The following is a 14255-nucleotide window of genomic DNA, read 5'->3' as shown; positions in this document are numbered from 1 at the left end:
GTTTTCAATCAGGATGCCTAAAGCTGTTGCATTAGTTGCAGATTGATCTGTCTCCCACCAAGCGATTGCTCCATTGAAGCAGACAGGCTCCCTGTCATCAGCTGACTAGTGAGTCAGTTCTTGGCCGCATTGCAACCTGGCAAAAATCTGAGACAACAGTCATTTTGTATGCTGTTACAAATAAATATTGGGGTGAAAATCACATAAGCATTGTGAGAAAACCGTCAAACACAGGTACAGACACAATATTATAAACTACACTAACTTTACAGCCTCTGTAGCATAGTCAAATAAAAAAAATTCCTGGAATACCCCTTTAATGTATTGCACTCGGGAAAGTGCCAGCAACAATAGAGTGCAATAGACTGTGACATGGAAAAATCCAGGATGTGAGAAACACTCCCAAGGCTTAACCAAAGCAGAATGTGAGAGTTTCACTGTTTGGTGCTGAGAGAGGGAGGAAGGTTCAGCACCAATAAACAGTGAGTATTTCTCACACCCCCTACTGGAGAACCAACCAGGAACCAGAAGAGAACACACTACCCTTCCACATTATATCAGTGTACCTTTTGTAGAGAACAGTAAATGGACATAGTGTTAGGCCCGTGCTACACTGAGACGCTTTGTAGGGTTAATAGTTGAGTTTACCTATAGAGTGATAGCAGCAGTTCACGAGATTGCATAAAAATGTACTCACTGGACTGCAGTTGTAAACCAATAGTTAAAATCTATCTCTGCTGTATGTGGAGCATTCATACTACCAACAATCTAGTGGCAACACCTCCTTATACAGTGGTCCCTCAAGTTACAATATTAATTGGTTCTGGGACGACCATTGTATGTTGAGACCATAACTCTATGGAAACCTGGTAATTGGTTCTGAAGCCAAAATGTCATCCAAAAATAGGTAAAAAAAGTGAGAATTAAAGAAAAATAAGTAGATAACTAATATAGATAAAGCAAGTCCTTACATATAAAAGTAAGAAAAATCTGCTGGGAGCTGTAAATCACTGTCTATGTCAGTGTTTCTCAACAAGGGTGCCACCAGCTGTTGCAAAACTACAACTCCCAGTATGCCCGGACAGCCTTTGGCTGTCCGAACATGCTGGGAGTTGTAGTTTTGCAACAGCTGGAGGCACCCTCATTGGGAAACACTGGTCTATGTAGAGGACAGGAGCTTCTTCAGGGTCCTCTACAGTACACACAATGCCCTAAAAAAAGTAAAAGGGAGCTGCCCTTACTTGGTGTCCAAAGGAGCAGCTAACCCTGGCATAGGTTAAAAGTAGTTCAGAACATGTACACCTCCCTGTACTGTAGGGGGCGCTACCAGACACCAGTCAGTGCATACACTTCAGTAATACAGGTAAAGAGTACAGAACATGTAATCCGTCCCTGTACTGTAGGGGGCGTTACCAGACACCAGTCAGTGCATGCACTTCAGTAATACAGGTAAAGAGTACAGAACATGTAATACCTCCCTGTACTGAAGGGGGTGCTACCAGACACCAGTCAGTGCATACACTTCAGTAATACAGGTAAAGAGTACAGAACATGTTGTACCTCCCTGTACTGTAGGGGGCGCTACCAGACACCAGTCAGTGCATGCACTTTAGGAATACAGGGGTTTTACCAGTGAATTCCCATTCTGATTGGTCGGTTCTTCCAGCCATTGACATGTTTTGCAGATTCCATAGCATTGTATGTTGAGTCTGGTTTCAAGTTACAATGGTCCAGAAAAGACCATTGTATGTTGAAACTATTGTATGTTGAGGCCATTGTAAGTTGAAGGATCACTGTAATTACACATTGTAATGTATAACAGTGCATAAACTGAATAGCTAGAGCAGGAAACATGGTATAGAGCAGTAGAAGCTGAGCAGAATGATATATAGTTGTGTGGAAAAGTTCCAGGATAACTTATCATTTATTCATGTAAATCTCTGCTCATTCTAGGCTTAGTAGTCATGTGGGTAGCTCTCTTACTTATACACACCTGTCAATCACTAAATAAAACCACCCACTTGACTATTTAGCCCCGAATGAGCAGAGATTTACATAAAAAATGGCAAGTAGTACTGGAGCTTTTCCCACAAAACTATATATAATCTGCCCAGCTTCCCCTGCCCTATAACATGATGACTGCATTTTTCAATATGACCTATTCCCTGACCATCAGCCAAGCATGTACAGTGGTGATCAAAAGTTTGGGCACCCCAGGTAAAAATTTGTATTAATGTGCATAAAGAAGCCAAGGAAAGATGGAAAAATCTCCAAAAGGCATCAAATGACAGATTAGACATTCTTATAATATGTCAACAAAAGTTAGATTTTATTTCCATCATTTACATTTTCAAAATAACAGAAAACAAAAAAATGCCATCTGCTAAAGTTTGGGCACCCTGCAGAATTTATATCATGCACTGCCCCCTTTGCAAAGCTGAGACCTGCCAGTGTCATGGATTGTTCTCAATCATCATCTGGGAAGACCAGGTAATGTCAATCTCAAAGGTTTTAAATGCCCAGACTCATCTGACTTTGCCCCAACAATCAGCACCATGGGTTCTTCTAAGCAGTTATCTAGAAATCTGAAACTGAAAATAGTTGACACTCACAAAGCTGGAGAATGCTATAAGAAGATAGCAAGACGTTTACAAGAGATACTTGTACAAATATGGTCTTCATGAAAGAGTCATCAGAAGAAAACCTCTTCTACGTCCTCACCACAAAAATCAGCGTTTGAACTTTGCAAATGAACATATAGACAAGCCTGATGCATTTGGGAAACAAGTTCTGTGGACTGATGAGGTTAAAATTGAACTTTTTGGCCGGAATGAGCAAAGGTACATTTGGAGAAGAAGGGGAACAGAATTTAATGAAAAGAACCTCTGTCCAACTGTTAAGCATGGGGGTGGATCAATCATGCTTTGGGGTTGTATTGCAGCCAGTGGCACAGGGAACATCTCACGAGTAGAAGGAAAAATAGATTCAATAAAATTTCAGCAAATGTTGGATGCTAACTTGATGCCATCTGTGAAAAAGCTGAAGATAAAGAGAGGATGGCTTCTACAAATGGATAATGATCCTAAACACACCTCGAAATCCACGGGGGAATATATCAAGAGGCATAAACTGAAGGTTTTGCCATGGCCTTCACAATCTCCTGACCTCAACATAATTGAAAATCTATGGATAGACCTTAAAAGAGCAGTGCGTGACAGACAGCCCAGAAATCTCAAAGAACTGGAAGACTTTTGTAAGGAAGAATGGGCAAAGATACCTCAAATAAGAATTGAAAGACTCTTGGCTGGCTACAAAAAGCGTTTACAAGCTGTGATACTTGCCAAAGGGGGCAGTACAAGATATTAACTCTGCAGGGTGCCTAAACTTTTGCAGACACCATTTTTTTTTGTTTTCTGTTATTTTGAAAGTGTAAATGATGGAAATAAAATCTAACTTTTGTTGACATATTCTAAGAATGTCTAATCTGTAATGTGATGCCTTTTGGAGATTTTTCCATCTTTCCTTGGATTCTTTATGCACATTAATACAAATTTTTACCTGGGGTGCCCAAACTTTTGATCCCCATTGTATGTGTCCTCAATAGGGAGAAAGATACTTCCAGACTCCTCTCATACAGATCTCCAGTTGAAATGCAACTTGTCCAACCTTTCTCTCCACCAACATTTACTGTTGTTGGAAAGTCAAGAGACAAATACACATTAGACTGTTGTTTAATGTATGTGCCCTGCTTTAGGCCCTTTTTTAATTGATATTTCAGGTTACAATTATTATTTATGAAAGATAAAAGTAATAATCTAGAGTTTAGCAACCAGTAGTACTTAAAGATCCTAAACTACTTAGTTTTATTGTCAGTACATACATTTTTTTTTATTACACCCAATATTTCACCTATGTTTATAACATGGCACAAGGTGCACAGATAGCAATCTGTAAGTAGGAATATGTATCCTAGTTATTATAAAGGTATTCTATGTGAACATGTACATCCTGCATGGTGACACATCTTCTAACAGTACAACACTATAGTAGGAGAGTAGCCCATAGAGTGTGTATCATACATAGTTTGACAAGCCCTATAAATCATTTAAACAATGAGCAGATCATACCTGTATGTAAGCACGGCAGGAGGAGACTAAGATTTAAAGGGGTACTTCGCTGCTCAGCGTTAGGAACAAACTGTTCCGAACGCTGGAGCCTGTGCCGGAAGCTCGTGACGTCATAGCCCCGCCCGTCATGACATTATGCTCCACCCCCTCAATGCAAGTCTATGGGAGGGGGCGTGACATCTGTCACGCCCCCTCCCATAGACTTGCATTGAGGGGGCAGGGCATGACTGCATGATGGGGCGGGGCTAAGACGTACCGAGCTCCCGGCGCCCGCTCCAGCGTTCAGAACAGTTTGTTCCAAACGCTGAGCAGCAGGGTACCCCTTTGAACTACTGACAGTAATACATAAATGATTTTGCTGGCCCATAGAATTGGTCTAAAAACTAATATATCATTCTGAGCCCTACAAACCCTTACCCTTATAGACTGGTGTCACACACAGCAGGTGTAAATACACTGCTGTTTTTAAGCCAAAGCCAGAAGTGGATCCATGAAGAAAGAGAAGTATAAAGTCCTTCTTTGATATGTCCCCATTCCTTTTGAATCCACTTCTGGCTTTGGTTTAAAAACTGTAGTGACAGTACTCCAAAAAAATGGGTGTGTGCCACAAGCATAAGAAAAGTATTTTTTATTTACAATGGAAGTAAATGGCAACAGATTCAGACTGTATAGACATTCAGCTTCACCCTAGCAGTATAACATTTTTAAAGTGTTTGGCAAAAAAAAAAAAAAAAAAGCATAAAGGAAAATGTGGTGTGAATAATGCTATATTTTATGTTGTAACGACATAGCTAGTCGAAAGTGCAGTCACTTGCTATGTATAAGGAGAGTCTGTGGATGAATATAATGGGGGAGATTTATCAAAACCTGTGCAGAGGAAGAGTGGTGCAGTTGCCCATAGCAACCAATCAGATTGCTTCTTTCATTTTCCACAGGCCTCTAAAGAGGCCTGTGGAAAATGAAAGAAGCAATCTGATTGGTTGCTATGGGCAACTACACCACTCTTCCTCAGCACAGGTTTTGATAAATCTTCCCATATGTGCTTTAATGGCCTCCTGACATCAATAGAAATAAGCTTTAATAACACCCCACCCACTTTTGTTTCCTACTGGGCAAGCATGTACCTGAACCAAAACTGGTATTTCCTACAGAGGATAGCTAATGTTAACTTATCATCTGGGCGTTATTGTTTGCACGCTCTAATTATCACCTGACTGTATTATTTTTCAGGTAATTTATTTGTTACAGTATTTGTTTTCCACACATGAAAATTGTTTTTTGTAAAGCAGATAAAGATAACATTTGTTTCATTTAGTCCTATATTCATTAGACTATGGCCCTTTTCACGCTATAAAAATACCTCCGTTATAAACGTCCGTCATAAAAATCTTCAAAATTGTCCATTAAACGGCCGTTAAAGAATCCCTTACGGCCGTTAGAATATCCCATTATAGTCTATGGGATTTTTCTAATAGCCGTTTTAACCCGTTAACACTCGTTATTAATAACAGCCGTTATTTTGTGACGGGCGATAGTAACGGGAGAAATAGTTCATGCACTATTTCTTTCGTTGATTTGCCCGTCACAAAAAAACAGCCGTTATTAATAACGAGTGTTAACGGGTTAAAACGGCTATTAGAAAAATCCCATAGACTATAATGGGATTTTTTAACGGCTGTTAGGGATTTTCTAAGGGCCATTTAACGGGTGATTTTCAATATTTTTATGACGGACGTTTATAACGGAGGTATTTTTATAGTGTGAAAGGGTCCTTAGTCCCATTAGTAGTATTGTAAGAACTTCAGGTAATACTAAATGGACTGTCCCTGCTTGAAAGGGTATGTTCACACGGCAGAATGTCCATGTGGAATTCTGCATGAATATTCCGTACGGACATTCCACGGCAGCAGAGTCCCATTGATTTCAATGGGATTCTGCTGCACTGATCACACAGATTCCAGCATCCACAGAAAGAATAGTCATGTCTATTCTATCTGCAGTCAGCAAGGAAATGCATTACTGTCTATGAGACAGCGCATTTACGAGTGGTCAAACGCCAACTGGTTAGTCAAATGTGAGGAATGTCCACACAATGTTGTTTGTGCAGACATTCCACACATTTTCCCCCGGTGTGAACATAGCTTTAGAATGGTCCCTTGACAATATACTGATCACAAAGTGCCACCCCCACTGAGAACCCAAGTAATTAACTGTAATCTGTAATTGTTCATTTACCGGCACCACCACCACAGGGGAAATAAGACATTCCACAGTGCCCATTCAAATCAATGGGTGGTCTGTGTAACCCCTGAGCAAGAACTGCTCTCTCCACTCTGGACAGGAGAGGTTGAATCCTAAAACAAGGAATTCGGCTTCTATTAAAAAGGTTATCTAGACTGTAAAAATGAATAGCCTGTCCACTACATAATAGCAGAAAAAAGATCCAGAAATCACAGGGTACTGAAAAACGTAAGCTTTTTTTAATTCACATAAAAGTCCAAATGAACACACAGTCTCATGATAGGAGCACAGAGTACTTGGAATGTTTCTTGTTAACCACTTAAGTACGGCCTCTTCAGTGTTTAGCTGCACTTGTCCTTGCAATCATACCACTGTGGGATTCCTTGTTTATATTCCACCATACCACAAATACATTGTTTGCTACAGATATGATGCTCTGTTCAGTCATCTAGTTACATAGATTTTTACAGCATTAAATCTGCAACAATAAATCTACAGTATTTAATCTGCAGAATCAAATCCACAGCAAAACTGTGTGGGTGAATGCACCCTAAAAGTCTAGTTAACTTCACACCACATTTACCAATCCAGCTGAGGTTTAGGATCACTGTATACATTTAATACAGACACTAAGATAGCTGTCATCTAGTTATACAACTACAGCATTTCATTAGCTCTATAGCTATCTAAGATGATGTAGCGCATCAACCACATTCATTATAATGTACATGAATCTAGTTTATCTGTATTGACGTATTAGGTCTGGCATTCATCAGATCAGGAGTGGGATGCAGCCAATTTTCCTGAACTGGTTGTTAAAATAAACAGTGGGGAAATGTGATCCTGACCCAGTTACTCTGGGTTCAGTGGTATCTGCTTACATAGTGCAGCATAGGCTATTATAAGAGAATAATGGAGATGCTATTGTGTGTGCCTTGGGCTTATGAGCTGATGTGGCAGGCTTGGGTTTGTTCACGGGATTGCGTCTTTGTTCAAGGCATTGTTCCTGTCTCTAACTTCCAACTGTCTCTAAGCTAACTGTGGACCGAACCAATGTACGGTCACTACCTACAATACTGGACTGATCCAATAAACTGTCCCAACTCTCTGTCAGTTTATTTTAGACTGAACTAGTCTACAGTCACTATCTACAATAATGGACCCATTCAATGAACTGTCTCAACTGTCTGTCAGCTATCTGGGGACTAAACCAGTGTACAGTCACTACCTACAATAATGGACCGATCCAATGAACTGTCTCAACTGTATCAACTAACTGTGGACCAAACCAGTGTACAGTCATTGTGGACCGAACCGATATACAGTCACTACCTACAATAGTGGATTCATCTGACTCAGCAGGATATAAGCTTACTCATACTATCTTGAAGGTATGAAGGGGGTAGTCATCTACTTCTGCTTGACTGACTGACCAAATTTGTGTGCCAGAATTGTGTATCCATCCCAAATATGTTATTGCATTAAATTTGAGACAAATTTTTTAAGGTGTTTTTCAGTTACCACAAAACGTATACACAGATAAAATCCATCCAAGTCAAACAGTGTATGTCAGTCAATAACACATTATACAACAAATATTAAATGCAGTAGATGGTAGCACATGGCTTACTGCAAAGATCCCAAAAGTCTATCCAGTAACAGAAATAGCCTTGGGTATAAAACCTGTCTGTCTAAGCTTCTGCATATTGTAGGAGAGTTGTGAATTGCACCCAGGAAGACGTTTCCTTAAGGAGCATCTCATAATAGTGAACAGTGTGAAACACTTGGTCTGCAGGCAATTGACATTTCCCATAATCAACTTAACACCATGATGCCAAGGACTGCATTCCGTATTGTACCAGAACCGTGAAGAAAGAAAGAGTAGTGTCGGAAAACTTGTCTTTCTATTCCTGCTGATACATCCTACTCCCTGTTATTTTTTTTACATACCACAGACAGACCTTCTAAAAATCTAAACATTATGGTGTGAAGGTCATTACGACTGCTAAACTAGGTTGAACATTGATACTGTCTGCAAGCCTGTATTCGAAATGAAATTTTGGCAGGTGCACAAACATTTCATAAGAAGCGAGCATCAGCTATACAGTATGTTCAATTTGAGTAGTGAGGCTGATCCAGCCTATTTGCTTCAAGACTTTAATTGACATCTTCATTGCTTAATGTTACCACAGAGAGTATAAAACGGTTTCATAACAGGACATTTGGTAACTATCCTTCTCGGATTGAGTCTCTGACATCAGTGGCATTTTTAAATCCAAGCATGAAAACAAAGTTAACAAATCAAAATAACTGGAAATGGCAGGAAATGTAACATGTAAGACTACAGTTAGTAGGTCACTACAGCTTCCCTTTATAACATTGACTTTTTTATATTTATTAAAAGAAAACAGTCATCTGTTCACCTACACTAAACTCAGTACACTGGGTTATAGTCTGGGTGAACAGGAGACCAATGAGGGGTTAATGGTTTAAATACATACCTGCACTCCGAAGATCTGTCCCTTCGAAGATCGGCATCCATCTTCAGTGAATTGCGTGCTGTAGGCAGGCCCGACAGCTCACTTTGAATGTGGTGGCCATTGTTACTGTGATGCTTGGTCTGTGGGGTGATGTGGCCCTGAGCAAGGGGCTTGGTTGGACAGCAGTGAGGCTGCCTGGCCTTTAGGTCATTCCCCCTGTGGGGCTTGGTGTTGCGGAGGCAGTCGTCGCTGTTGGGCACAAGGCCAGTGTTAAGTAAGGGACCCACTCTGACTAGGTGATCTTGATGTGGCGAGTGGGCCTGTACTTATGTATACTAACAACCTGTTAGTTTTTGAAATTATTATTATTGTTTTTCAATATGAATATTCATTGTCGCGGGTCATGTGAGCACTGCGCTGACTGAGCGCTCACATGACCATGTACAATAAATATTCAAATTGAGCCAGCGGGCCCGCCTACAGCGCGCAATTCATTGAAGATGGATGCTGATCTTCGGAAAGACAGATCTCCGGAGTGTATTTATATTTTTAGGGGCCTGACGAAGCGCTAAGGCGCGATAACGGCCCATCGCCCATCGGTTGCACCCATCCGCCTGTTTGTCATCTGTCCACCTCCCTGCTATTTTGTATTCAGCAATATGAAATAAAAGCATCTGCACAAGACTTTACCTGGTGTCTGAGGTGAGTGCTCCATTGTACGTTCATCTCTTTGCTTGTGAAAAATATGTATTTAACCCATTAACCCCTCATCGGTCTCCTGTTCACCCACACTATATCCCAGTGTATTGGGTTTAGTGTGGGTGAACAGATGACAGTTTTCCTTTAATAAAAAAGATAAAAAAGAAAAATCAGCATGACAAGCTTACATGATCCACAGAAAAATGTCCTAACCATCTATGCCCTAAGGCTAAGTTCAAATTTCCATTTACGTCTGTCCCGTTCAGGGTTCATTCAGCTTTTTTTTCTCCTTGCACAGAATGGCCCCTGATATGGGTCGGAGCGCAACAGACACTGCCGGGTCCCGACAGATCCTATTTAGTTGAATGGGGTTCGTTGGGGATCCGGTAGTTTACTGGAGAAAAAGAAAATTGTGCATGCGCAATTTTTTTCTCTGCTAAACTCCTGTCTTTTCAACAGAATTGCAGACGGAGCTTCATATAGCAGAGTCTGGTGGCAATGTGAATGATGCATTAGCTGACAGTGACCTGATTGACTCCCATAAAAAAAATGTGAAAAATAACTGCAGGCAATTGTCACTCTGCAGCTGACCTAATGTAAATGCTAAAACATAAATAACAATTATAGCTATTTTGAGAAAATAGCCTGAAGGAAAATGAGAAAATGGTGAGAGGTGATGACCTGTTGTCCTGTCATTTTCATATAGACAACCCGTCTTTAGAAAGAAGAGGGTGCAGGGGTCAGCTGACTGCTGTGAATCCTGCCTATCTACTATGGCAATCGGCTGGCATTGCCAGGCAAAGCGTTGGCTGTAATAGAGGATTTGTATCATTAAATGCCCACTATTTTATTGAATTGCTGTTCTTATAATGCAAGGACTTGGTGGCTATTATTTTTGGCATACAGAGGTTCCTGATCAGTGGTGCACATAGACAGCAAATGTAATAAGACAACCAATTTATTCATAAGCTTTATCAGCAAGCGAGAATGATTTGGATAGCAGGGCAGCAAACTCTTTGGTGATCTACATTTGGTTGACCAGACTTTGGGTCTTGTGGCCATATTACAAATACTTAAAGGTGTCATCCCAAGATTAAATGTATCCCCTATCTACAAAACAAGGTATAAGTATTTCATGGGTGTGGGTTAGACTGCTAGACACCTCCCCCCTTCACCAGAATGAGGATCCTTTGTTCCTAAGTTGATAGAGCAGCTGCAAGTTGCAATGATACCACTACATTCACACAGGGGAGAATGGACCACCATTCTTGTGATCAGGGGTTAGATGCATATCCCCATCCTGTGCATGGGGAATCATTTATAATCATAATATAAGTCCTTTAGTTGAGGCTAAATAAAGCCTATAATCAGGCAAATTGGTTTAAAGTTCATGCTCTCTGATTCATTTCCAGACAGAGATATGACCGGTCCGGGGGAATGAGAAACTCCCAGAGGAAGACAGAAGTATTGCCAAACAGGGAATGTGTTGCCAGGGTGCCAGGAACAGGAGTCTTCCATAGGAGGTAAATGTGCTACAAAACTTGGACCAACCTAAATATTTTCTAATTGCATAAGTAACAATTCACTCTACAAGCAGGGGCTCCGCAACAGGACAGCTCCATGGTATTCTAATTCTTCATAACAGCCCTGTAAACACACAGCTAATATATTCCAAAAACAGTGCCACATATGTGGACAGATGTGGTGCTGTTTTTGAAAGAAATCAGCTCTTTTTCATAACCCTGGATAACCCCTGCAACCCATTTACCTCATGTACCCTATAACATTATGAAATATATATAGGCATTCAAAGCTCAGAGTTAACAGCTAATGCTGCCATGCATTATGGATTTTAGAGTGTTCTTTTATGAATAACATCATTCATGGTTGGTCTGCAAGGTCACCTGTTACCAGATTTTAGCCTATACATAAATGGTGGCCACACACTATTTAGGGTAAAATAAAGATGCCCTCCTTCGCATCTGCTATTGTGTAAAAATTTTTTTTTAAAATGTGTCCTGTGTTGTATGCTAATGAGGCTCATGTAGTCATCGGACAGTCATTGGGGAGTAGTCACTTGGGCGGTAAACACAGAATCCCTCAGCTCCCTAAAGTCTTATGCTAGCCCTGGAGTTATATCATGCACAGGGTTATTGCTGCTTCTAGTGAAGAGTGGGGATATCGGCTGTGCACTGGTAGTCAATCGTGTCCGAGTAGGCGTGATTACCACAACCACGCCGATGACCACTTAAGCCTCTTTAGCTTACAGCTTTTATTTGGACATTTTTAGAGCATGCTGCCTTGTGCTGAACAATGCCAAAGACAGGAAATGACTAGCAGGTTCTGAAACCTGTTTGATAGCCTGCTGTGAAATGAGAGATTCTGTAACAGCTCTGAGCCAGGAACTGGGAGGGTCGGAGGAATGTGATGAAGAGCTGAGGCAAAGCAATGCATTCTGGGAATTGTAGTGCTGAGGAGATGCTTAAAGGAGTAGTCCAGTGGTGAACAACTTATCCCCTATCCTAAGGATAGGGGATAAGTTTGAGATCGCGGGGGGTCCGACCGCTAGGGCCCCCTGCGATCTCCTGTACGGAGCCACGACAGCCCGCGGGAAGGGGGCGTGCCGACCTCTGCATGAAGCGATGGCCGACACGCCCCCTCAATAAAACTCTATGGCAGAGCTGAAGCGCTGCCTCCGGCAATCTCCGGCTCTGTCATAGAGATGTATTGAGGGGGCGTGTCGGCGGCCGCTTCGTGCGGAGGTCAATACCTGCTATCTGGCCGGAGAGCCTGGCCCCCATACAGAGAGATCGCAGGGGGCCCCAGCGGTCGGACCCCCCGCAATCTCAAACTTATGCCCTATCCTTAGGATAGGGGATAAGTTTTTCACCACTGGACTACCCCTTTAATCAGTAACTGCAAACAAGAAGTACATTAGGCCACAACCCTAGGAAATATTCAGGACACTCATTTAGGATAGGAGCTGCGTCAGCGGCCTCCAGGCACGTAGTGCCAACACATGTGATACAGAAGTTGGGCAGATGGCGCTCTGACACGTACACCACTTATGTCCCAGATCCCTCGAGGGAGATGGCAGATGCGTTTCACTATTTGGCGTTATTATAAACATTACTCAAATTACCCTATATGGTGTTGTCCTTTTTCCCTCTAAAGGCGGACCCTCGGCGCGGTTTTCAGGCACACCACAACCGCTGTTCTAGGGGCAGGTAGATGTTAGTTACAGTGATATTAATCATGTTTCTTTCAGGTTTCCCTGGTGGCAGGTTACAGGTAAGACTACGTACAGTAATAAGTCCTGACCACAAACCCCTTTAACAGTCCGCCCCATTTAGGCAACTTCTGCAATTCCTGGCCACTCATCTATTCTGCAGCAACTTCTCCTTTGGAAAAGACACGTTACATGGCATCCATTCAAATGTATTGGCAAAAAATGAATATTAATGATTGTGTTGAGTCCGGCAGAGTGGGAGTGACTCTATGCAGAGGCTCTCGTCTGTGTATCATATCAGCTCTCATCAGAGGCTAGTATACCAGTACAGTGACCACGTACTACACCATGCAGTGACCCCATTATAGGATTTATTATCGACCCATGGGAAACAGATCACATATATATATATATATATATATATATATATACGCATACACATTACTGTCTATGTTAGTTATTTAGCAGCCCCCTCTCATCTTCCCTGTTATAGAGAAATACCATGACCAGGATGTATGAATGTGACACACATTTGACATGGAGGTAGAAACATCCACACATCTAGTAATGTGTAATTTCCCTCAGTCCCGGTTTAATCCCCCTTCTCCATGCCTCACACACAGGAGCATCTGTTGTCCTCCTCCTGTGTTCTTATCTCACTATGATGTTAAATAGGCACCATGTCTGCAGAGATAAACTGATGTTCTGCCACTGTAGATACAGTATCTGAGTCTACTGGATATAGGGAATCATGTGAAAAGGACAAAAGATGCAGTCAGAGCATTGAAATAGTTAACAGAAATTGCACCCCGTCCTCTGCTGTCTGCCCATCACTTCGCCTCTTGATATTCATACACTACCTGCTGTCTTCTCCGCAGTGAGCCATGTCAGTGATCCTGAAGGATGATGCTGTGTCTCAGTCGCCTTCTTTGGGATGTGGCAGTGGGGTTGTCATTATATTTGCATCTACCTGACTGATGTCAGCAATGACCTCATTGGAGGCAAGTCCCTTGTTGACCAATGGTTAGGCTCTCCTTGTGAAGATGCTGTTGAATGAGGAGTGCTGTAGGACAGTGTTGCTGCCATTGCATGTTTTATGCAGCTGGAATGTAGCCTAGTAACTCATGAGAAGCACACCGAAAATCCCCGCAGCATAAGCTTACCTATTATTAGTAACATGATCCCGTATGTATTATAGAAAGAAGTAGACTTGCCCCGGCTGTGCTGCTCTTAGTTTCAGTCAAGACTTTAAACCTAAATACAATTCTTTTTACTCCGGCATGTCACAAGATTGGTGAATAAATATTGTTCCATGTAATGCCTCAGCTAATAAAATTTTCTGTGATAAGGATGGCCCCAACAGGGCAACTGTCCGTTCCTAAGTGCACGGGGACACTAATTTATCATGCTATAGATGGCAGAAACCAACACTGTGTCCCCAGGCAGAGTGCGATTGGCACATTGTCCCTGCTCTCTGAT

At 41.7% G+C, this 14255-nt stretch overlaps 1 protein-coding gene across 1 annotated transcript in view; it reads right to left on the bottom strand.

The window, feature by feature from the left end:
* Nucleotides 1-13777, bottom strand: part of PNP (purine nucleoside phosphorylase) — a 43836-nt gene extending 30059 nt beyond the window's left edge. The window contains exon 1 of the mRNA XM_056528292.1: nucleotides 13637-13777. Coding sequence (XP_056384267.1) covers nucleotides 13637-13662 — 26 coding nt within the window. The 5' untranslated portion in view covers nucleotides 13663-13777. The remainder of the gene's footprint in view (nucleotides 1-13636) is intronic.
* Between the last annotated feature and the right edge of the window lie 478 nt (nucleotides 13778-14255).

The sequence above is a fragment of the Hyla sarda genome, chromosome 1 (genome assembly GCF_029499605.1).
Source record: "Hyla sarda isolate aHylSar1 chromosome 1, aHylSar1.hap1, whole genome shotgun sequence".
Classification (NCBI taxonomy): Eukaryota; Metazoa; Chordata; class Amphibia; order Anura; family Hylidae; genus Hyla; species Hyla sarda.
Note: the sequence above shows the minus strand (reverse complement) of the source record. Positions and strands in the feature narration are given on the sequence as shown.